Genomic DNA, 25,378 nt, shown 5'->3' on the forward strand with positions numbered 1-25,378 from the left:
TTCTATGAGAAGGACATGGAAATACCTTCCTCACTGAGAGGGAGTGATGAAACTTGGGTGGCTCGGAAGGTATTTCAGGTCCTTGTTGATTGTATTTTGTAAGCGAAGGACAGCCATTTGTATTTGTATTTGCGCAGATGAGGACCTAATGGACTAGGCCTCATCCCTATGGTTTCAGTCAAAAGAATAGACTATGTATATTAGCTTTGTAGTAGGGTTTGTAAAGGGCCATGATCCCTGGTATGGGAGCCCTAATGTTTTCTTATTGATGGACTAATAAGAAATGTGATTTGGGCCAAAAATATTGTGTACTATTGTTGATCTATTTGTTGTTATATTCCATTGTGCAAAGTGCTTCATAGTTGAGCATCTCTAGTATGTTTATGTGCTTGGATAAGTCGTAGACCTAACCTAGGGAGCATGGAAATTCCAACAGGTGTCGAAGACCACACCGGAGGGATCGATCATTGGAGCAATGGCCTGAGGGCAAGTGTGAGGACAATGACAAAGATTGCGGAGATTTGTAGGACATGGTTTTTGAGTGTGAGTTGAGTGTGGAAGCTATTGGTGCTAGTATGCAAAGATATGGGCTGAGTGGACTCAATCGTCGGGACAATCAACAACAGGGATCTATCGAGGGCAGAAAGGAACTGCCATGGATATTTGGTTGCAAGTTTGCATTGGCATTCTGATATTGGGGAACCCACAAGAGGGGTCGGTCGTCGGAGTAGTGAACTGAGTGCAAATGCGAGGCGATAGGGATCACAGGGATGTTGAAAATGTAGTTATGGTTGGTCTTCATGAAATATTTATTGTAACTTGAAAAATGAATTATTATTATTTCCTTCAACCATGTTCTTCATGGTCAAAATAAATTTTGTAAGCCATATTTCACATGGTATTAAAGAAGGAAAATTATATTGTAATTTACAAAGGCTCCACAAGTGTAAGTCGACCCTTCTAGACAGTCAAGTCGGCTTGCTCTCATTGGCACCCATTTGGATAACCTTGATGACTATATAAAGGGGCTACTCGCTCTCCCTGTCAAGCACTCACCTCTCAAGCATATTTATTTGTCCTACACAAGCAAAGGTGTTTTAAGGAGCAATCTACGATCTACTCAAGCAAGAATGCCTTCTCTCTCTCTCTCTCTCTCTCTCTCTCTTGCTAAGATCTAATTCATTGTGTGACACCTGTAGTAGTGATCTGAGAGCTTGATCTAAAGCTTTGTGGCATAGATCTAACTTATCGGGGCTTGATCTAAAAGTCTGTGGCATAGATTTGACTTCTGGTGGCTTGATATAAAAGTATGTGGCATAGATCTGACTTCTGGTGGCTTGATCTAAAAGTCAGTGGCATAGATCTAACTTCTGGTGGCTTGATCTAAATTCTGTGGCATAGATCTGAATTCTGGTGGCTTGATCTAAAAGTCCGTGGCATAGATCTGAGTTATGGTGGCATATCCGAGCTCTATGGTGGTAGATCCAAACTCTGTGACACAGATCCGAGCTTTGTGGTAGCAGATTTGAGCTCTATGGTGGCAGATCCAAACTTTGTGAGATAGATCCGAGCTCTGTGGTGGCAGATCCTAGTTTTGTGACATAGATATGAGCTTTGTGACAAAGATTTGAGTTCTATAGTGGCAAATAGAGCTTTCTCGTGGCAAATCCGAATTGTTTCTCTCTTAGCAGTCTGAGATCTAATATTGGTTGAAGTATGAGCTCAAGGAAGTGTACATTCCAGTCTTGTGAGAGGATCAACCTCTCCTTTGTGATCTTTGTTGGACGTTCAGTTGAGCAAACCTTGCACTTGTGAAAGTCTTCTTGGGTCAATATAGTCCTTGTCTTGATATATTTTGAAGGATCTCTCTAAAAAGGATTTGATTGGCTTTTCCCCTTGTGGGGTTTCGCCCTAGTCTTGGACCTAATTTCTGGTGTCTCTATTGCACATTGTGATCTTTGCTTTCTCCTTACTACTATTGGTTAATTTCAGATGTATAATTATTTGTTGATGGAAGAATAAATTTAAAAGAAGCACTGCTAACCTCACAAATGATTATTTGAAGTTTAGAAGGGCATTGTACTTTGATTTCTAACAAGGGATTCATAGCACGTGGTTTCTAAGTGTGAGTTGAGTGTGGAAGTTTTTGCTTCCGATATGCAGAGACAAACGCTGTGGAGTTAGTTGTCGAAGCAATTGCCCAAGCTCGCGGTTGTAGTCAGAGACAATGAATTGTGCCATGGGCAAATTGTCATAGTTGCGGGACGCAGTGGCTAGCAAGGCCTCATGAGCAAAACTATCACGCAAAGTAGTTGGACAAGGGATCTACTGCAACAAGCATGAGAAAATAGTGGCCGACAAAGCATGGCATGAAAGACAGTAATAGTGGGGCTTGCAATAGGATTGGTAGAATTCAACCCTTAGAGGAAGATAGGAAGACTGTACCAATTGGGGGATTCGCAACATATTTCGTGGAAGTCTTAAAGGACGAAAACAGATCCATAAGGATGACCTTTGCAGATCTATAAACCAACAAGTTTCTTGTGGGTGCTAGGACTTAGCACAAGGACGACAAAGAGAAGCAAATCAGTGACATAGGACAAGGAGCGGAAAGCTCCGAAGTTTCAACAACTCAAAGGGAGTTAGCCTCCATGTTCAGGTGAGGAGGGGCAGTTGACAAATTCCTCCAAATTTGTCAAGAAGGTCTCATGATATGAGAAGACCTTACAAGATGTTCAGCAGTAGGAAGCTTCTAGGAACCATGCCAAGGAGAGCAAGAATTCAAGGATCTTTCCAAACCAGATGAAAAGGAAGGCTTTAGTTCAAAGGGAGCAGCCATGGCAGCAGATGTAGTTCTAGGATCAAAGTCAGTTCCAAGGGGCAAAAGTATGTCCCTCACCAAGAGGGAGTGTTGTTTGCAGCTCAGGCATGTTGGAAATACTGAGAGGGGGGTGAATCAGTATTTCTTACTTATTTTTTAGTTGTTCTGGTGATTGCCAAAAGCATATATAGATATGTGTATGCATACATAGAACACAGAGATCAACAGCTGGAATAAATGCTTTTATTAAAACTCAAGACAATGCAATGAAATAAATACAATATAAGTATATCTCTGACTGTGAATAGTTGCCAAGCTCCAACTTGGACTTCAGTGAGGCTCCAACCTCCAGAGCACCAACTCTGTTTAATAGTGGTTCTGCACTTAGGAGCACCTACCCCTAATGACTTTAGTCATGTTCAGTTTTGAGGCTCCAACCTCTTGGGCTCCAACCCAACCTTGGAATAAACTGGTATGCAACTACACTCTATTCAACTGAGGTTCTCTCACTCCTACCCTCCTGCCTCTACTGCTTCTACAGCCTCTGCTGCTTCTACAGCCTCTGCTGCTTCTGTTGCCTCTTTTGCCTCTGCTGCTTCTGCTACCTCACACTTTGGTTCTTCACTACCACAACAACCCCTACAGTTCTCTATTCTTACTGTTTTATATATTCTCATGCCTTTGTTCATTCGTTTCCGCTTACTCGCTGGCTCTTTGGCTTCCTTCTCCCTCGCTAGACCTTCTAGCGTCCCTCCTCCATTCGCTTTGTCTTCCTCTGCGCTCGAATTAACCAATGCTTCACGGGACACGTTCAAGAGGAAGAGGGGCCGAATTACAATAGAAATGATGCTTATTAAAAAGAAAAAAAATATCAGAGAGGTCCCCCTTTTTTCTTTTCAAGTTCACGAGTCGTGAACTGTTATTTGTTCGTATTATAGATGCCCGAGATCAATTCCAGAAATGAAGTGTTTCAACATATATATAAATATATATATATGACTTCTTCCTATCACCAAGGGACATGTTCATAGGGAGGAGAGGCTGACTTGTTATGAAAAATATATATGTCGGAGAATCTTTTATTCACGGACTTATTACTTCACGGAAACAATATAAACGAGGCTATAACCACATAGAGGTCCCACATGCCACGTCATATCAGTCAAAAACACGTGAAGTTAATCATGTCGTCCGATCATTCATCAGGCGATCCGACGACGTTAAACTACTCCGTCGTTCTCCTGTCACATCAATGGGAAACCCGTGCGATTGAACCCGCACTGTTCGATCATCGCATCACGATCCGACGGTCTTCGCAGCTTTCCCCGCTTGTTAAACCCAGTTTATTTCCCCCCACCGTCGATCGCGTTCACCACAATCTAACGACGTTCGCTCCTCCTGATGTCGTAACTTAACCGCATGTTAACGCGCGATAAAGCGGTTTTCCAAAGCGTCCCGTCATCCACATGTCGTGCAATGAATGGTATTGCACACCATCGTACATTTACCACCCACCTCCGAAAGCGGTGCGGGGAATACCGCTTACCGTCGTCCCCGCTCGCTATCTCCCGTGCATCTTTACCGCCCAGTAGCGGTCGGATCTTTTCACTGGAAATCTGACGGCTCATGTTTGTTTGCTGTTAAACGCGTCCACTGCTCCTCCGATAGCTCCTGATAACTCTGTCTGCTTCCTCTATGGCTCCGATTTATAGCTAGTGGGTAGCCTGCGTAACTACAGGAATTACGACCCATCAAATTCACTGGATTTTTGCGATTCTCAACACACCAGAGAAAATTGGAAACACTTTATAGCATGTGTTACACCTATCATGTTATTACCCATAGCACGAACCCTCCGCTCGATTGTTTCGGTTCAACTCCTAACAAACGAGGAACTCTATTATAACTTTGTCTGCTTCTCTCGTCTCCATCTACTCCACTGGTGGCTTTGTCTACTCCTTGAATATTGCCATATTGACATCAATGATAATTCGTGTCCAACAATCTCCCCCTTTGTTATTGATGGCAATATTCTTCTGCTCTCTCCCCCTTTGACATCAATGGAAAAGGAATGCATACAGACTCCCCCTATCAAACTGCTGCATCTTTATGAATGAACTTGAGTGTCGATAAAGAAATAACCCCCATCTTTTGACGCAGATGTTCGAATGCTTCTCAAGGCAAAGGTTTTGTGAAAATATCAGCTATCTGCTCCTTTGTACTGATATATTCCAGGATGATGTTTTGTTCAGCTAATTGCTCACAGAGGAAATGATACTTGATTGGTATGTGTTTGGTTCTTGAGTGCATCACTGGATTTTTGCTGAGATTGATAGCACTTGTGTTGTCACAATAAACAGTAATTGGTTGATCTATACATATGTCGAGATCTTTTAGAGCTTCCTTCACCCATAGTATCTGAGTACAACAGTCTGCTGCAGCAATATACTCGGCTTCGGCTGTGGATAATGATATGGATGACTATTTTTTGATGAGCCAGGTTACCAAACAGTCTCCTAGGAAGAATGCATTTCCACTAGTACTTTTCCAATCATCTATACTTCCAGCCCAATCAGTGTCGGGGTATGCAGTTACAGTCAATGTTGAGTTCTTTGGGTACCAAAGACCGAAATCAAAAGTTCCCTTCAGATATCTCAGAATTCTTTTTACAGCTAATAAATGGGATTGTTTGGGAGCAGATTGAAATCTTCCCACCATTCCTATTGCTTGCATTATGTCTGGTCGTGTAGCTGTTAAGTATAGAAGGGCTCCAATCATTGACCTGTAATGAGTTGCATCTACTAGAGGGGAGTCATCATCTTTGCTCAGTTTGCAGTTTGTGGTCATAGGTGTGCTCATGGGTGCACAATCCTCCATTCCATATTTTTCGAGCATGTCTTTTAAATATTTGGTTTGAGATATACACAATCTTGCTCTGGTTTGAGATATTTGAAGTCCAAGGAAATGGGACAGCTCTCCTATCATTGACATCTCAAACTCTTTTGACATGCTTTGAGAAAATTCATGGCTCATTTCATCATTATTACTAGCAAAAATCAGATCATCGACATAAACAAGAGCAACTAGTAACTTACCTTCATCTGTCTTTATGTATAGATTACTTCCAGCCACTCCCTTTTTGAAGCCTTGTTGTTGTAAATAGTGATCCAGTCTTGCATACCAAGCTCTAGGAGCTTGTTTCAACCCATATAAAGCCTTTTTCAACTTACAAACTAAGTCCTTTCCTGCTATTAGATCAAAACCTTCTGGCTGCTCCATGTAGACTTCCTCCTTGAGTTCCCCATTTAGAAATGCTGATTTCACATCCATTTGATAGATTTTGAATCCTTTTCAGCAAGCAAATGCCAAGAACATCCTAATAGCTTCCATACGAGCCACTGGTGCAAATGTCTCTTCAAAGTCAACTCCTTCAATTTGTGAATAGGCTTTGCAGACAAGTCTTGCCTTATTTCTGATAACCTGTCCTTCCTCATTCATTTTATTTTTGAACACCCATTTGGTTCCTATTATGTTTTTGTCCTTTGGACGAGGTACCAGTTCCCATGTCTTGTTCTTCTCAATTTGGGACATTTCTTCTTCCATGGCGTTTACCCAATGAGGATCCTTACTTGCTTTTGCAAATGTTTCTCGTTCTATCATGGATAGGAGGGCAATGACTTTTCTCTTGGGTATGATTGTTATCCTTCTTCGGGTCTACACACCTTCATCTCTATCGCCAATGATCTGCCCTTCTGGATGATGTCTTTGGACATACTTCATCTTTGAAGGGGTATTAGGTGGTTCTCTTTCTTCTTCTTCTTCTTCTTCTTCCTCTTCTATTTCTTATTCTTTAGGTTCTTCTTCTTCAATGAGAGAGTCATCTTCATGTTCTTCAATTTCCTTTTCTGGAAGATCTTCATCAACCTTTACATCAATGCTTTCCACTATTTTCTTCAGTCGATAATTGTAGCACTTGTAAGCCTTGCTCCGTGTAGAGTATCCAAGAAATATCCCTTCATCAACCCGAGAATCAAACTTTCCGGGTGAGCTATCATTTATTTTTATGAAGCACTTGCTTCCAAAGATCTTGAAGTACTTCACCGAAGCAGGTCTTCCTTTCCATAGCTCATAAGGAGTTTTTTCACAATTTGGTCTTAATTGAGTTTGATTCAGTGTATAGACAGTTGTTCCTACTGCTTCTCTCCAGAATTTAGGTTGTAAGTCTGCTGCTAATAGCATAGTTCTTGCCATTTCTTGGACTGTTCGGTTTCTTCTTTCAACTACCGCATTTTGCTGAAGTGTTCTAGCAGTCGAGAATTCCCTTTTAATTCCATGAATATTACAGAACTCACTAAACTTGTTTGATGTGAATTCTCCTCCTCTGTCTGTTCTGAGGCACTTAATTTTTGAATCTTTTTCATTTTCTACAAGGGCTTTTAGATTCTTAAAACACTCAAAAGTTTCAGATTTATACTTTATGAAATATATCCACATCATTCTAGTATAATCATCAAAAAATAACACAAAATACCTTTCTCCTTGGAGTGCTTGATTTCTAGTTGGCCCACACACATCAACATGGATGATCTCCAAGGGCTTCGATGTATAGAGCTCCTTTGTCTTGTGGTTGGTTCTGGTCTGCTTTCCATGTTGACATGGACCACACACTGCTTGATTTGGTTTGGACAGCCTTGGGATGTCTCGTACAGCTTTGATCTTGCTGATATTGATCAGATTTTCGAAGCTTGTATGTCCAAGTCGCTTGTGCCATAGCCAACTCTCATCTGTCTGACTTAAGTAGCATTTATTTTCTTGAATCTTGTTCAGAATGTAAATGTTGTCTGATGTTCTCACCCCTTTTGCCACAAGTTTCCCTGAGGCAGAGTTCCTTATTTCACAGTCTTTGGTGCTGAAAACGACCTTATGTCCTTGATCACAGATTTGGCTGACACTCAGGAGGTTGTGTTTGAGCCCGTCAATGACCAGAGCATCTTGAGCTTTTCCTTTTCCATTGATCACAGTAACTATTCCTTTTCCTGCAATTCTGCCTGATCCGCTTCCAAAGGACACATTCCCTTCCTTTTTACTCAGTGAGACAAACTTCCTTCTGTCTCTTGTCATGTGTCTGGAGCACCCACTATCTACAAACCACTGGTTTTCATTATTTTGAGCATATAGAGCCAGGCCGCATTTGTCCATGCTAGAGTTCTTGCTACTCGTCTTTCTTCCTTTGAGTGGGCAGTCTTGTTCATAGTGTCCATTATTGTAGTAGAAAGAGCAAATCAGATCAAATTTGGTCAAGGGATCAAATGAATTGAATGTTTTGATTTGTCCCTGCCTTTTGGCGGCATATGAGTTGATTATTCAATCCTTTAGCTTTGTCTTTTCACTTCTGCAAGCCATACAATGTCTGGCTTGATGACCGAAGTTTTTACAGTGAAAGCAATGTCCAAGAAAGATTGTTTTGTACTTGATGAAGCAACCACGGTTTGGGTCGATTTCCTTCCTGGGAATTACTCCTCCCTCGTTCTCTGGATTTGCGATGGGCCCTTGGTGGAGTACAGGTTTGTATTTGTTGTAGTGTCCATAATTCGACTCCACATTCTTCTTTGGAGTAATTCTCTCTTCATTCTTGGGATCAGGGATGCACTTTTGATAACATACTTTTTCATCTTTTGGATTGCAGGAAAGTGCATCAGCATAGCTTTTCGCATTATTCTTAGTGCTTGAGTATTCTCCTTTGAAACCTATTCCAGACTTGTCATGTTGAGGATTTTGATTTTTCAGAATAGTCTCAAATATTTGAGAGCTTTTAAAGCCCTTTTTAATTTGCTCCAACTCCTTTCTCAGAGACACTATTTCGGCCTCGCATTCTTCACAAGTCTCTTCCTTTTCTTTAAGCTTTGCTTCCAAGAGATCTTCTCTCCTTCTTATTTCCTCGTTTTCCACTTTGAGAGAAATGATTTTGTTTCGTAGTTTCTCATTTTCTTCAATGGCACTTATTAACAGTTCATCTACATTTCCTTCCAGCCCTGAGTCATCATCATCTGCGAGTGCCATGAATAATGCTTCTTGGCTTTCATCATGATCACTTTCCTCATCTGATTTCTTTTTGATGACTATAAACCAGTGTTGCACACATCGCGATAAAATCGCGATAAAATCGGAAAATCGCGATTTTTTAAATTTGCCGATTCAAAGCGCGATTTTTATCGAAAAAATCGCCCATTTTTTTATAGCGATTTTTATCGAAAAAATCGCGATTTTTTGAAAAAATCGCGATTTTTTCGATAAAATCGCGATTTTTTTCGGTTAAAATCGCGGGGGGCGCGGGCAGCGGGGTTTTATATGGAAAAAACGATTTTTTTTTTATTCATTCAGCAGTCCGCCGCGGAGGAGAAGGAGAAGAAGGGAGGGAGAGGGTTGCCGTCGGTTGTGGGAGCGAATCGAAGCGATTTTAGGAGGAATCCAAGCCAAGATCGCCAATTTGTCCATAAACCAGGTATGTAGATTAATTTGTTTTTGTTTTGGTTCAATAAAAACTTTGTTTTTCATTGTTTTTAAAGAATTTTTGGAAATTTTTCATTGATTTGGGATGGGTTATTTGTTATGACTATGAGAACCAATTTTTGATTTTTATTTTCTCATTTTCTTTAAACATTGTTTATTTTTTTTTATTTTTCATTGTTTTTTGGCATTTGGTTGGGTGACTTGGGTTTAGAAATTGGGATTTTGGAAATAATTAGCTTGTAATTTTGCAAATGCTAAATTGTAATTTGTATTTACTATTATCATTTATGTAATCCTAAATTCCTATTTCCTAATCCTTATTTTTCCATAGGTTTGCAAATTCAAAATTCAAAAACAAACATGCCAAGGAAATTGGATCCTTTTGGGAATATGGTGACCCTAAAACTCCGAATGATAGACAAAACTTGTATTGCAAGTTGTGTGGAAAGGAAATATTCGGGGGGGTGTACAGGTTGAAGTTCCACCTTGCACAAATCCCTGGACGTGATGTGGGGCCCTGTCTAAAGACAAATGCTGAAATTATCCAAAAAGCCATGAGAGCATTGGGAGAATTAGAGCACACTAGAGACGCCAAAGAAGAACTCAAAAGGCAACTAAAAAGGTCAGTTGAAGGAAGTGGGCCAAGTGGCACAGGTTCTACTGCAGCGTCAGTCAATCCGTTTGCTGCATCATCATATTTTGTTCCTCGAACCACACCTGGTTCACAACCAACTATCGGTTCAATGATGAAAAGAACTGAAAAAGAAAAAGCTGACAAGTTGATGACAAAATTTCTCCTCTGGAGTGATATTCCTTTCAGCATTATAAGGAATAATCCATTTTTCCAACCTACTCTTGATGCTGTTGCCAGTGTTGGCCCGGGGTACAAACTCCCTTCTCTTCATGATTTCAGAGGCCGGCTTCTTCAAGATGAAAAGCGTGACTGCACCCAAAGATTGGAGGATTTTAGGGCATCATGGGCACAAACAGGATGCACTGTTATGTCAGATGGTTGGACTGACCAAAAGGGGAGAACCCTTATAAACTTCTTGGTTAGTTGTCCCTTGGGGACTATGTTTATCAAATCTGTTGATGCAACTCATCAAATCAAAGATGCAAAAAATTTATGTGATTTGCTGGATGTGTTTATTTTGGAGGTGGGTGCAGAAAATGTTGTCCAAGTCATAACGGACAACGCTGCAAATTATGTTGCTGCTGGTAGAATGCTTATGGACAGGCATCCTACTTTATTTTGGACACCTTGTGCTGCCCATTGTATTGATTTGATGTTAGAGGACATAGGGAAAATTCCCTTTGTCAAAGAGGCTGTTGACTCATCAAAAACCATCACAAAATTTATTTACAATCACACATCTGTGCTTAGCTTGATGAGAAAATGCACCAACAACAAAGAGTTGGTGCGCCCCGCCATTACACGGTTTGCGACGAGTTTCATATCTCTTCAATCCCTCTTGAATTCTATGTGGGATTTGAAGAGAATGTTTGTTTCAGAGGAGTGGCGTTCTTCGCCAATGAGCCGCAAACCAGAAGGAGAGGCCGTCTGCAGACTTGTTTCATACCAAGAAGACTTCTGGGCGGGAGTGCAGGAGGTGTGCGCTGTCACTGAACCTTTGGTAAAGGTTCTTCGGTTGGTAGATGGTGAGAAGCCCGCAATGGGCTATTTGTATGAAGCCATGGACAGGGCCAAAGAAGCCATTCGGTCCTACTATGATGACAAGGGAGATGATGGGTTCCAGAGACAACTCCTTCTATGGAAGGTCATTGATGAGCGATGGAACAACACACTCCATCGTCCCATTCATGCTGCTGGGCTTTTCCTGAACCCTGCATTTTCTTATGCATGTGGGTTTAATTTTGATGTTGAGGTCGTGGAAGGATTATTAACCTGTGTCCAGAAGATGGTGAGATCTTCAGAAGAACGTATGGAGATCTCTAGACAAATTGAGCAATATAAGTTGTCAGGTGGCTTATTTGGCTTTGATATGGCTGTCATTGATAGGACGGTTAAAATGCCAGGTATTTTTTAGTTTGTAGTATGTACTTTGTAACTTTGTTTCAAATTTCATTGTTTCTTCAAATTCCATTTTTTTCTTATGTTTATTTAAAATTTTATTTGTAATTTTGTTGTAGACGCATGGTGGAAGATGTATGGTGGCAGAGTACCCCTTTTGCAAAATCTTGCCATACGCATCCTCAGCCAAACATGCAGCTCCTCGGGATGTGAGCGCAATTGGAGTGTATTTGAAAAAATACACAACAAGAAGCGCAATAGGTTAACACTTAAACATTTAAAATATTGCAAATTTCCAAATAAATTTTTGAATTCATTAAAGTTTTAAACAATATTTTTTTTATAATATTAATTATTAATTATTAATTTATTATTTCATGAACTTTGTACAGGTTGGAGTCCCATAGACTTAATGACATGGTCTATGTCTACTACAATCTTCGATTGTGGGTGAAACAACTAGAGAAGACACCTGATACGGAAGCCATCTCATTGGATGGGATTGACACCACTGCTGAATGGAGGGTTGAGACCGAGAGGCCTCTCATGGATCCCACTGAGGATTGGTTAGTGCAGGATGAGGGGGAGGAGGAGGGGGAGGAGGAGGAGGAGGAGGAGCAGGAGCAGGAGCAGGAGCAGGAGCAGGAGGAGGAGGAGTTGGAGGAGCAGGAGGAGGAGGTGACACCGCCTACCCGGGCTACCGGGCTACCACTACCACCAGTAGAGGACGTGGTCTCCGTCCACCTCAGCCTCCTATAGCTGCTACTACTAGTTCTTCAGCTTCTAGAGCACGTCAGACTCCACTGCCATTTCCACCACCACAGGCACCAGCTTCTACATCTAGAGGGAAAGAGAAAGTTGTGCCATTTTCTCGCAAGAGGGGCAGAGGAAATCAATAGGATTAGACTTTCATTTTATTGTATATGACATTATGACATGATGAGATACATTATCATATTTTTTGTTGATATTTTGAGGCTGAGTTGGACTTGGGACTCAGGACTTACTATTCAGGACATGATTCAATGTTATGTGTGATTTTAGCGCTAGAAATGATATTAAACATCTTATATATTAGTTTTTTTATCATATTTATGTGTCAATGTATTTATTTTATGTTGTAGATGGTTTAGATATTAAAAAAATTGAAAAAAATTGAAAAAAAATGAATATTTTTGTGCCAAACGATTTTTTCCCGCTTTTTTCCGATTTTTTCCCGATTTTAACGATTTTTTCCGCTTTTTTCCCGGCGCCGATTAAATCCCGATCGCGATGTGTGCAACACTGCTATAAACTCATCCTCATCAGACTCATCTTGCTTGGAGAAGAAGTTTTTCTTATTGAACCCTTTCCTTTTATGTGTCATGCTTTTAGAATTTCCTTCATGATCATTGTCATGTTTATGAGGACATTTTGTTGCATAATGACCTATTTTACCACATTTAAAACAGATAAGAGGATACTTGCCTTTAAGCTTAGATCCTCTCTTCAGCTTTCGTACAAATTGAGCCAATTCGGATTCCACATCTGACTCATCACTACAGTTATTCCTTTCTTTCCCCTTCTTTGACTTTGAGGCCTTGAATGCTGCATCTTTGGAGCTTGGGCCACCTTTCCTCATTTCATAGGCAGTGAGAATTCCATGGAGTTCATCCATTTTGAGGGTATCTATATCCTTTGCTTCTTCTATAGCGCTTATTTTGGAGTCAAATCTGTCTGGAAGAGACCTTAACACCTTTTGAACAATGGTACTTCAATTTTTTCGTCCAATCCTTTCAGGGAATTCACCACTTCAGCTACTTGGAGGAGATATGTTGTAATGTCTTCTTCATCTTCCATCCTCAAACTTTCAAATTGTCTTCTATGAGTTTGAAGCTTTGCCTTTTTTACTTTTGAGTCTCCATCGTACAAGCTAACTAGCTTCTCCCACATTTCTTTGGCAGATGTACAGTGCATGATTTTTGTAAACTCGGAATCAGTGATTCCACTAGTGATGGAGTTCATGCACTTTGCATTTGCGATGTAGGCTTTCCTCTCATCTTGGTCTGTTGGAAGAGTGTTAGTAGTTTTGTATTCATTTTGAACAAAATGCCAGACTTCAGGTCCAAGGGACATTAAGTAGTAGGTCATTCTTTTCTTCCAGAAACCAAAGTTAGTGCCATCGAACAAAGGAGGTCTTCCTGATGCTTCGTGATTTCTCATCATTGTTGCGGATCCTTCTTCAAGCTGTTAGGCTAGTATGAAGAAGCCTGCTCTGATACCAATTGTTGGAAATACCGAGAGGGGGGTGAATCAATATATCTTACTTATTTTTTAGTTGTTCTGGTGATTGCCAAAAGCATATATAGATATGTGTATGCATACATAGAACACAGAGATCAACAGCTGGAATAAATGCTTTTATTAAAACTCAAGACAGTGCAATGAAATAAATACAATATAAGTATATCTCTGACTGTGAATAGTTGCCAAGCTCCAACTTGGACTTCAGTGAGGCTCGAACCTCCAGAGCACCAACTCTGTTTAGTAGTGGTTCTGCACTTAGGAGCACCTACCCCTAATGACTTTAGTCATGTTCAGTTCTGAGGCTCCAACCTCTTGGGCTCCAACCCAACCTTGGAATAAACTGGTATGCAGCTACACTCTATTCAGTTGAGGTTCTCTCACTCCTACCCTCCTGCCTCTGCTGCTTCTACAGCCTCTGCTGCTTCTGCTGCCTCTTCTGCCTCTGCTGCTTCTACAGCCTCTTCTGCCTCTGCTGCTTCTACAGCCTCTGCTGCTTCTGTTGCCTCTTCTGCCTCTGCTGCTTCTGCTACCTCACACTTTGGTTCTTCACTACCACAACAACCCCTACAGTTCTCTGTTTTTACTGTTTTATATATTCTCATGCCCTTGTCCATTCGTTTTCGCTTACTCGCTGGCTCTTTGGCTTCCTTCTCCCTCGCTAGACCTTCTGGCTTCCCTCCTCCATTTGGTTTGGCTTCCTCTGCGCTCGAATTAACCAATGCTTCACGGGACACGTTCAAGAGGAAGAGGGGCCGAATTACAATAGAAATGATGCTTATTAAAAAGAAAAAAAAATATCAGAGAGGTCCCCCTTTTTTCTTTTCAAGTTCACGAGTCGTGAACTGTTATTTGTTCGTAATATAGATGCCCGAGATCAATTCCAGAAATGAAGCATTTCAACATATATATATATATATATATATATAGATTATATATATATATATAGATATATATATATATATGACTTCTTCCGATCACCAAGGGACATCTTCATAGGGAGGAGAGCCCAACTTGTTATGAAAAATATATATGTCGGAGAATATTTTATTCACGAACTTATTACTTCACGGAAACCATATAAACAAGGCTATAGCCATATAGAGGTTCCACATGCCACGTCATATCAGTCAAAAACACGTGAAGTTAATCCTGTCGTCCGATCATTCATCAGGCGATCCGACGACATTAAACTACTCCATCGTTCTCTTGTCACATCAATCGGAAACCTGTGCGATTGAACACGCACCGTTCGATCATCGCATCACGATCCGATGATCTCTGCAGCATTCGCCACTTGTTAAACCCAGTTTATTTCCCCCCACCGTCGATCGCGTTCACCACAATCTAACGACGTTCGCTCCTCCCGATGTCGTAACTTAACCGCATGTTAACGCGCGATAAAGCGGTTTTCCGCCGCGTCCCGTCATCCACGTGTCATGCAATGAATGGTATCGCACGCCATGGTACGTTTACCACCCACCTCCGAAAGCGGTGCGGGGAATACCGCTTACCGTTGTCCCCGCTCGCTATCTCCCGTGCATCTTTATCGCCCGGTAGCCGTCGAATCTTTTCGCTGGAAATCTGACGGCTCATGTTTGTTTGCTGTTAAACGCGTCCACTGCTCCTCCGATAGCTCCTGATAACTATGTCTGCTTCCTCTATGGCTCCAATTTATAGCTAGTGGGTAGCCTACATAACTACAGGAATTACGACCCATCAAATTCACTGGATTTTTGCCATTCTCAACACACCAGAGCAAATTGGAAACACTTTATAGCATGCGTTACACCTATCATGTTATTACCCATAGCACGAACCCTTCGCTCGATTGTTTCAGTTCAACTCCTAACAAACGAGGAACTCTATTATAACTCTGTCTGCTTCTCTCGTCTCCATCTGCTCCTCTGGTGGTTCTGTCTACTCCTTGAATATTGCCATATTGACATCAATGACAATCCGTGTCCAACAAGGCAAGTACTCACGCAAAGGCATAGGTGTCTACGTACGTCCCTCACCAAGAGGGAGTGTTGTTTGCAATTCAGGCAAGTACTTATGCAAAGGCGTAGGTGTCTAGGAGTGTAGGACTCGCCTAAAGTCCCCTTAGACACTTACTCTAGTGTGAACAAGTTGCATTTGTAACTTAGCCTAGGTATAACTTAGGAAAAGAACATAATTATTATGTTGGCCTATTGATGTAAAGAAACATTAGAAAAAGCAAACTATTTACTTCAATAATTACTTTTAATCTTAGCCCTCGATTTCAACTTCTCAAGTGAGGCGAGATCCAATCTCAGTCATCAATCACTTTGGAGATTAGGGTTAGGGATTTAGCTCAATGAAAATTTATAAAAGCAAGGTCAAGGAGAAGGAGAAAGCACACCATACAGCAGCACAAGATTGAGAGAGGCATCTTAATGAGGAGAGTAATACTCTAGTGTGTTGTGTCTGAGGAAGGGGCAACGAGGAGATCCAAATCAGTCAAGAAGGGCTTCATTAATTGGATCAGATCCAATTGTTGTACATGCGTTTCCTCAGTTGGGCCATTATCCCAAGACATCAAGCCAAGTAGGTTCTAAATATTTTAATGGACTAATTTGATTGGGCAAGCCGCAAAATATGTTGTCTCATTTTTTGAAATTGGCTATATTTGTTAGAGAATCTAGGGCAAAGTAGTGTAAAGTGATTCTTCGTTGCTTGATAGCAATTTGTGATGTGTTTTTACAATTTATCTTCTTCTTCTTATTAATGTGTGTTTCATCAAACTTCTACCAAAACAAAATAACAAGAACACAAAGTTTGGCTCTCTGCCAAGGACAAACACTCTCTACTCTTGGAGGAAAACCCTTTGTAAGATTTCCCTTATTGAAGCTTCTTATTTGAACAACTGCCAAACCCTAGACCCTTGATTAGGATATCCTCCAAGCATAAGTCAAATCCTTCTTTCTGCACTGTCACTTTTGGCACTTCTTCTAGCGCTTTGTCTTCCAGCACTTTGTCTTCCAATTAGAGTTCTTTTCACCTTAGAGAGATGGACTCCTTCACTAAGCTTGTGAGTCTTTGGAGGCTTGATCTTTCACCCAAACACAAAAACTATCTGTTGGCATACCCTTGCTGCACCTCGCATGTGTGATTGTTTAGCCCTAGAAACAGTGCTTCATCCATTCAATTTGTTGCTTCCTTACTTCATTGTAGAGCCCTTCTTCCTCGCTGGAATAGGAGGCCTTTGTAGACCTAGTTACTAGCCCAAACCCTAAAGAATATATCATTGTAACTTTATTGTTGATCTGGCCGCAGTTTGTCCTTTATTCCTCCGCACGTGTCGTTGTAGCTGCTTCAGAAATGGTCTCCTTACCTTCGTTGTTCTATCTCCTTAACTTGTTGTCTTCGTTACCCTTTTTCTTCCCTTATCTTCGTCTTTTTAGCCCTCCTCTAGTATGCAGATTTCAGAGTGAAGTTGTGTGTGATCTTTTGGAGTGGACAACCTCTATAAATAGAGGTTTGTCCCTCCAATTAAGCTGACATGACAGTCTTAAAGCCGACTTGACAGTTTTGCTCTATAATTCAATTTTACCCATCGTTTTGTTGCTTGTAGACTTCCTTGTTGCTAAGAGAGGATTTGACCATGCTAAGAGGTGTTCCCATGACCTTGTATGATGACTTACATGATGTAACATGCCCTAAAAGGGTCTTATCATAATTACATTTTGACTTTGACTCTCTAGAAGAACTTCAAAATGTGTTTGACCTATTTTCAATGAGCAAGAAACTCATTGACAAATAATACAAAAATAATTTCTCTTTTCTTGAATAACTACAAATATCAAAATTACATATATGAAGACCGAACCTAGTTACATTTTCTCCAACACTCCCTCTTAACTATGGAGGTATTCATACAACATTACAAGGTGTTTGGAAATTTTCAATCTCGAAGAATTCACATAAGAGAAACCAGATTAGCAATCCATCTGTTATAGCATCATATCCATCAGCATTGTCATAATGCAAGGCCTTTACTAACAGCTCCATCTCTTTACGATACCATGAGCTACAATGTTGGCAAGACCAATGATTTATAGACACCTTCATCATTGTCTCTCAAGGAACATACCAACCCGGGTGTTCTCGAGTATGACCTTCTAGGACTATTATTATCTTGGGTTCCCAACCCTCAAAGAATATCGGTCCTCTTGCCTACTATTGTCTTGGATCCCTACACATCCTCAAAGAGTATCAGATGCCAGATGATTACCTAATCCTCCCATTATTTCTTTCCAAGTGAAGACAAGAATGTTGTGTCTATATTGTGTTTACATTTCCATTCATGGCCTTCATCTAGACTTAGGGTTGTTAGTCTTGGTCTAGTGCATGACCCATGAAATGGAAAACACATTTGTCACTCCTTTGTAGGGTGATCCAAAACTCCCTTTTGATCAAGTATTTGTCAGAGCTCCCTCTTAACTGGGGACTCTTTCCTTCCTCAGCAGCTTCTTCTTCGAGGGTCCTTCAACTGCATGATCTTCTTCCTTTCTTGATGTCATGAAGTCTTCGATCAAACTTCTTCTCAGTAGGGCACCATCCATCGATCACTTTCCTTCTTGATTTGTCATGTCATTGCTTCGTGGAAAGTGACTATTAGGTTCTTCTTGTCATCTTGGCTACTCCTTTGTCATCTTGTCCATGCTTCGGAATGATCTCCTTATGGATGCTCCATTGTACTTGCTAGTTTGTATGCTTTGACCTAGTAGCCCATCATGACTTCATCCTGATATTGTGTTTCCTTCTGTTGGATGGCTTCTTCATCACGACATCTTCATAGAGTAGAATCAATTATCTGCACCTTTTATACTTCCAAGACCTTCATAGGTGTCAAGGGTCCTTTCTTCCTTTATCAGAGTTGTCCCGCCTTCTTTCGAGAGATATCTTTCAAGGCATTTTGTCAGATAGTGATTCTTGGTGATCATGGTGTTCTTCACATGCTTGATCTCTTTCTTCATTTGCTTCTTCTCAGATAGATAGGTCAACCATCTAATGCTTCTTGTGGAAGCATTCCTTCATTGCTTGCTTTCTGGACTTGTCAGCATTTCTTCTTGCTTCTTAGTCAGCAATCTTATGTTTCTTATGTGAGCATGTTCTTTTGTTGGCCTTCATTGCATTGTGGTACATGCCTTCGAGCATGTTCTTGGTGAAAGAGATTCTTTCATGCTTGATCATGTTATAGAACTATACCCATGACTTAATAATATACAACTGAAAACATGACTTAAACTTTGATGCATACATACCTCATCTTGATCCTCCTTGATCATCCTTTGGTGTGGCCCTTCTTGCTCCATCTTAGCTTGCCTTCATATCATCCTTTTCTTTAATCCCATGAATGGGATTCCCAATGAGACATTTTCTTGGGTTCACGAACCGTCTTTTGAAGATTCCATCATAGGATCTTAAAGATCCTTGCCTTGCAAATGTTTCCTTGCTTTGATAATTTAGGTCTTCTAAGATTCTTATTATGATCAAGTTTTCTTTCATCATGTATGAGGTCCTATACTAGGTATGCTCCTTCTACATGAATATCTTGAGCTATATTTTCCATGCTCCTATATTCTAGAAGATATTTCTACTTATGCATTTTTGTTCTTCTCATAAATGCTACATCTACATGAGTGTCTAGAACTCTATGTACATCATGCTGCTAGATTCTAGAGGGTGATTCTAGCCATGCAATTTAATTTATTCCTACATGCTCCTATTCTACTCAAAACTTTGAAAGAAGTCTAGAAGTGAAGAGTTTGACCTAGTCATAGTAGAGATCTAGAGGATCTTCCTTCTTTTGCTTCTTTCCTTCTTCTTTCATCTCTTGAGTTATGTGAGCTTCTTCCCTCTTTCTTTTGTTATTGTTGTCCTTCTTAAGCTTAGGACAATCCCTTTTGTAGTGTCCATATTCTTGGCATCCAAAACATTGGATCTTGGACATGTCTTTGTTGTTTGTTCTTCGTGGACCAAACTTGCCAAAATTACCCCTTTTTTGGCCATGGTAGCAAATGCTTGCTCCTTTGATCCCACATCTTCTTTTGCCTTAAGTCTGGTTTCCTATGTTCTGCATAGAGACCATATTTCACTGAGAGTGGTTGCTTCCTTCTTGGCATAAATGCTAGATGTGAAGTTTCCCCACTCCTCAAGTAGAGCATTGAGTACAGCAGTTGTCATCTCTCTGTCAGACATGACTCCCCCAAGCTCTTGAAGTTGATCTCTCATTTCAGAGATTTTCATGAAGTAGGGAGCTAGTCCTTCCTTTGTTATCTTCATCTTGTATAATTCATTCCTTAGAGATATTACTTTTCCGGTTGTGGATACTGCGAATAGCTCTACTAGCTTATCATAAATTTCTTTTAATGTCTCAAACTTGGAGACATATGGAATGAGAGTCTTTGATTGATTCTATCAGAATCCTTTGAGCTCTTGTCTCATCCCTATTGTACTTGGCTAAGGCTTGAGTTTGTTCCTTAGCAGGGATAGTGATGTTCCCTTTGACATATTCTAGGAGTTCATTCTCCTTGAGAAGTAGATCAGTCCTCTTCTTCCATGCAAGAAAGTTATTGGTCCCTACCAATTTATTGCTTTCCTTGCAAAAAGACATTGATGTATATTCAGAAGGGGACATGTACTTACTTGATAGATTTTGAGATGTAATGGAATTGCTTCCTCCTTGCAAGCTTGGTGGCTTGTCTTTCCTGGATCTTGATGCTCTTCAAGTTGCCTTCTTCAAGTGGACTTGCTTGATGATGAGATTTGCTTGATGACTTGTAGCTTGATGTAGATCTTGCTCCAATCTGCTCTTCTTTGTAGGTGCCTTTATATAAGGTTCTTCTTCTAGGTTTGTAGACCTCCTTGGTGAATGATGGATTGTAGACCCTTCTTGTCCTTGAAGTGATTTGAGACTTCTAGGCTTGATGCTTCAACTTTGTAAATGTTTCTCCTTGATGAGTGTTCTTGAGTTGCCCTTTCCTTGATGTGTCACCTTAGCTCTGATACCATGTTAGAGAATCTAGGGCAAAGTAGTGTAAAGTGATTCTCCATTGCTTGATAGCAATTTGTGATGTGTTTTTACAATTTATCTTCTTCTTATTATTAATGTGTGTGTTTCATCAAACTGCTACCAAAACAAAATAACAAGAACACAAAGTTTTGCTCTCTGCCAGGGACAAACCCTCTCTACTCTTGAGAGGAAAACCCTTTGTAAGATTTCTCTTATTGAAGCTTCTTATTTGAACAACTGCCAAACCCTAGACCCTTGACTAGGATATCCTCCAAGCATAAGTCAAATCCTTCTTTCTGCACTGTCACTTCCGGCACTTCTTCCAACACTTTGTCTTCCAGCACTTTGTCTTCCAATTAGAGTCCTTTTCACCTTAGAGAGATGGACTCCTTCACTAAGCTTGTGAGTCTTTGGAGGCTTGATCTTTCACCCAAATACAAAAACTGTTTGTTGTCATACCCTTGCTGCACCTCACACGTGTGACTGTTTAGCCCTAGAAACAGTCCTTCATACATTCAATTTGTTGCTTCCTTACTTCGCTGGAGAGCCCTTCTTCCTCGCTGGAATAGGAGGCCTTTGTAGGCCTAGTTACTAGCCCAAACCCTAAATAATATACCACTGTAACTTTACTGTTGATCTGGCCGCAGTCTATACTTTATTCCTCTGCACGTGTGGTTGTAGCTGCTTCAGAAATGGTCTCCTTACCTTCGTTGTCCTGTCTCCTTAACTTGTTGTCTTCGTTACCCTTTTTCTACCCTTGTCTTCGTCTGTTTAGCCCTCCTCTAGTATGCAGATTTCAGAGTGAAGTTGAGTGTGATATTTTGAAGTGGACAGCCTCTATAAATAAAGGTTTGTCCCTCCAATTAAGCCGAAATAACCGTCTTAAAGCTGACTTGATAGTTTTGCTCTATAAATCAATTTTACCCATCGTTTTGTTGGTTGTAGAGTTCGTTGCTGCTAGGAGAGGATTTTATCATGCTTGGAGGTGTTCCCATGACCTTGTATGATGACTTACATAATGTAACATGCTCTCAAAGGGTCTTATCATAATTACATTTTGACTTTGACTCTCTAGAAGCATTTCAAAATGTGCTTGACCTATTTTCAATGAGCAAGAAACCCACTGACAAATAATACAAAAATAATTTTTCTTTTCTTGAATAAGTACAAATATCAAAATTACATATATGAAGACCGAACCTAGTTACATTTTCTCCAACAATATTTTACTCTCGTTATATTAATGTTAGGAACCTAGTTGTGCATGTTGATTTTTGGTAGCATCGGATATGCTCTAAGACTCAAAATTTGCAAGGAGGCTAGGACACAAGTATTCCACAATACACAAAAATCGTTTTGGGAAATTCCACCTGGAGACAGTTTAATTAAAACTATTAATAATTTTTAACGGATGCCTAAGTCTAAACTTAAGAAATTAAAATAATTAAAGGGTATTAATCAAACTGAGGGTGAAACTTTTAGAAGAAGACGAGGATCAAGCCAAAATGATCTAAGCCATTGATTAGAATCTAATCTAGGTCGTTGGTTCTCAACGAGAAGATTATAAGAGGAGGCTTGATGGGCATTTGGAAAACATATCCAAGAGAGATCAAGAGATCGAATTTCTTAGAGAGGGCAACGCAGCGATTACTAGAGAATCGATTTAGGAGATTTCTTGCAGTGAGGGGAAGGGATAGTTCTGGTTGGAGAGTTTCCTGATCTGCGAATACATCTCAGAGGAGGTAGAGAGAGATCCAAAAGAGGCAACACATAGACCACGTTGGGCAACATAAGGCCCAGCAGAGGCAGCATAGAGCTTTAGAGGGAGTTCGAATTTCAGCTAGGAGAGGCGAGTTTCAGTGCAGGAAGTCGGGGTGTGAAACCAGAAGACCTGAAGTTCAAGAAGAGGTGACGCAGATCCCCAGAGAGGTTGACGCAGAACTGCGTAGGTTGATGCAGTAGCTACGCAGAACCAACGTGGGGCCAACCATCCAGGGCTTGGATCAGTGTCGGATTGCCAATGATAGTGTGAGGTATTTCTCACTAATCTTCTGCCAGTTAGATTCTCTATATTGGATAGCCAGTAAGGCATCCAAAGATTGTATTTAGAAAACTACTACTTAATAATACAAACCCTCAACTGTTGCACCAGTTTTCCCACATTGGGTTTTTCCAGGGACATTTGTCCAAAAATAACGGTGTCATGTGTTGTGTATTTCTTTCTTGCTCAGTTTCTTGTTTCCGCATTTAATTTAATTGGTGAAGGTTGCAGTGTATTAGTTTCGGTATTTGTTGTAGGATGCAGTAAATAATTTGTTCAGTAATTAACAAACAAAATAAACTTAATCAGTTGTTGCAGTAGAAATTTGGGCCTTCCAAATTTTCACATGGTATCAGCGTAGCAGGTGAAGCAAGAGAGCGGAGCCAGAAGAGCATGATGCTAAAGAGAAGGAGGAAATCGAAGTTTTGTGTACAGCAAATCGAATTCCCAGAGGGATTGCGCAGTCCAAGCCAGGAGGGCAAAATTTTCGAGGAAAGTCTCTCTTTGAGTGAGTCGACAAAGAGGTAAGCTTTCCAGATCGAGATTTGTCAGCGGCAAAGGGAGTAGCGCAACAGAAGCTTTAGTGTAGAGCAGTTTCTGGTGAGATGCAGTTTTCTGCAGCAGTTGCTGGGGCAAAAAAACGTCAAAAGAGAGGAGACACTACCTTGAGGTAATTCTTCCTCAGAGGACTTCCAGCCAAGAAGTTTGGTTTCTCTATTGCTGAGCAGCAGCAAAGAGGAGCAGATCTGCTAACTCCAACAGGGAGTGCATAGGCTAGCTTAGTGCTGTGCAAAGGAGAGAGGAGGCAATACGACATTTTCGTTGGCAGAGATGGTATCTAGTGGGTTAAGAGATCAAGATCGGTTGGAATGTGCATCAAACTATGTGATATCGAAGGGAAGGATCTCATGCCTTCTGGATGAACACGATCTCAAAACCTACGTCGACATTGTAGTAGTTGTACCCACGGATCCAGATCCGCTCAAGAAGTACAAAAGTGAGATGGCAAAGACCAAATGATTGATCCTCAACGAAGTGAGAGATCACGTAGTATATCACATTGCCGGCAAGGATTCTAATCGGCAGATGTGGAAAGCATTGGCCACGCTATACGAAAGATCTTCCAAGTAGTGGAATGTGTACTTGGAGCAGAAGATGAGATCCACGCAGATGCAGAAGGGGGAGCACATTGATCCATTCCTAACGAAGCTTCATGAAATCCAAGACTCGTTGGCGGTTGTGGGATCAACACCTCAACCTACCGAGATGGTGAGGTTGGCTCTGAATTCAGTCCCAGAAGAATGGCAAGTGTTTGTCCAGAGTATCCTAGGCAAAGAGAGATTGTCAGGTTGGGAAGGAATGTGGGCCGCTCTTCAGCGGGAAGAGATGAGGAGAGACTTAGTCAAGTGCAAACTTGATAGCAGCAGCAGCAGTGGGACGAAGCCCAAGGAGGAGGAAGAGAATGTGAAAATTCCTAGATCTAACAATCTCAGAAATCCTCCTGCAACCAACCAAATCTACTACACCTAGATTGTAAATTACATTACAAGCTTATTTCAGATTTCTTCTTGAAACATTGAAGTAAATCACTGAAGCAGCCTACACCAATTAAATATGATTCTAAAACACAGAAACCGAGCAAGGAAAATACAAACACATAGGACACAGTTATGTTTGGACAAAAGTCCCCGAAAAAACCCAATGCGAGAAAACTGGTGCAGCAGCTCTAAGGGTTTATTATTATTAAGCAGTAGCAAATTTTGAATACATCATTGAATACCTCACAGGGTTATTCAGTTACAGAGAGAAATAATGGAAAAAGCTTTGTCAATGTACCTCACACAATCACTAAGAAAAAGTCTCGGTTGTTCCAACTGCTGGATGAGGTGGCCCTGGCAAGCTCTACGCTACCTCTACGTTGTTCCAACGTCAACCCTCTCAGGCACAGCATCACCCAACTGGGGAATCGATCAGTAGCCCAGAGTCACTTCTCTCAACCTCCAAGTCTCACACCCTGGCTTCTGGCTGCTGAAACTGACCCTTTGCTCTGACTTTCGACTTTCTCTCTCTCCCTTTGCGCTGCTTCTGCGTGGCCCTTCTGGCCTTGCATTAGCCTCTACATTAAGGCTACTCGATCACTCTTTGCCTCTCTCTACTGATGATTCTTCGGCTAAGAATCTCTCTCTCTGGACACTGTTATCCATGCCCCTCTGCTGCAAGAAATATCCTCAATCAATTTTCCTCCTGAGAACTTCTCACTTCAGAAAATCGATTTCCTCAATCTCTCTATGTGTTTTCCAAATGACCCTCAAGCCCCTTCTTATATCAACTTGTTGGACAACCAACGTCCTAGATTAAATCATAATCAAACGCTCAAATTGTTCTGGCTTGATCCGTGTCTTTTTCTAGAAGTTTCACCCATGATTAGATTAAATCCCATTAATATCTTAATTTTCCTAAGTTTAGACTTAGGAACCCGATTAAAAATATTAATTATTTTAATAGAATCACTTCTGGGTGGAATTTCCCAAAACGCTTTCTGGGTTCTTTGGAATACATGTGCCCAAGCCTCCCTACAAAATTTAAGGCTTAGAGCACATCCAATGCTACACCAAATCAACAGAGAATGTAGTCCTTGCACCTAAGGGGCAA

The 25,378-nt window shown here is 40.8% G+C and overlaps 2 protein-coding genes across 6 annotated transcripts in view; one reads left to right on the forward strand and one right to left on the reverse strand.

Moving 5' to 3' along the window:
- The window catches only part of LOC149264838 (uncharacterized), a 398,689-nt gene that overhangs the window by 130,381 nt on the left and 242,930 nt on the right, over positions 1–25,378 (reverse strand). The gene's annotated exons all lie outside the window — the stretch shown is intronic.
- On the forward strand, positions 9,738–11,952 carry LOC149264839 (uncharacterized). Its single transcript, XM_089390514.1, has 2 exons — positions 9,738–11,624; positions 11,756–11,952. The coding sequence occupies exon 1, from the start codon at positions 9,886–9,888 to the stop codon at positions 11,377–11,379; it is 1,494 nt and encodes a 497-aa protein (XP_089246640.1). The 5' UTR covers positions 9,738–9,885; the 3' UTR covers positions 11,380–11,624; positions 11,756–11,952.

Source organism: Pinus tabuliformis, chromosome 6 (genome assembly GCF_031772625.1).
Source record: "Pinus tabuliformis cultivar Carrire ecotype Pingquan chromosome 6, CPIR1, whole genome shotgun sequence".
Classification (NCBI taxonomy): domain Eukaryota; kingdom Viridiplantae; phylum Streptophyta; class Pinopsida; order Pinales; family Pinaceae; genus Pinus; species Pinus tabuliformis.

Excerpts from the sequence above, each read along its gene's own strand:
- LOC149264839 (XM_089390514.1), top strand. The coding sequence starts at position 9,886 with ATGAGAGCATTGGGAGAATTAGAGCACACTAGAGACGCCAAAGAAGAA.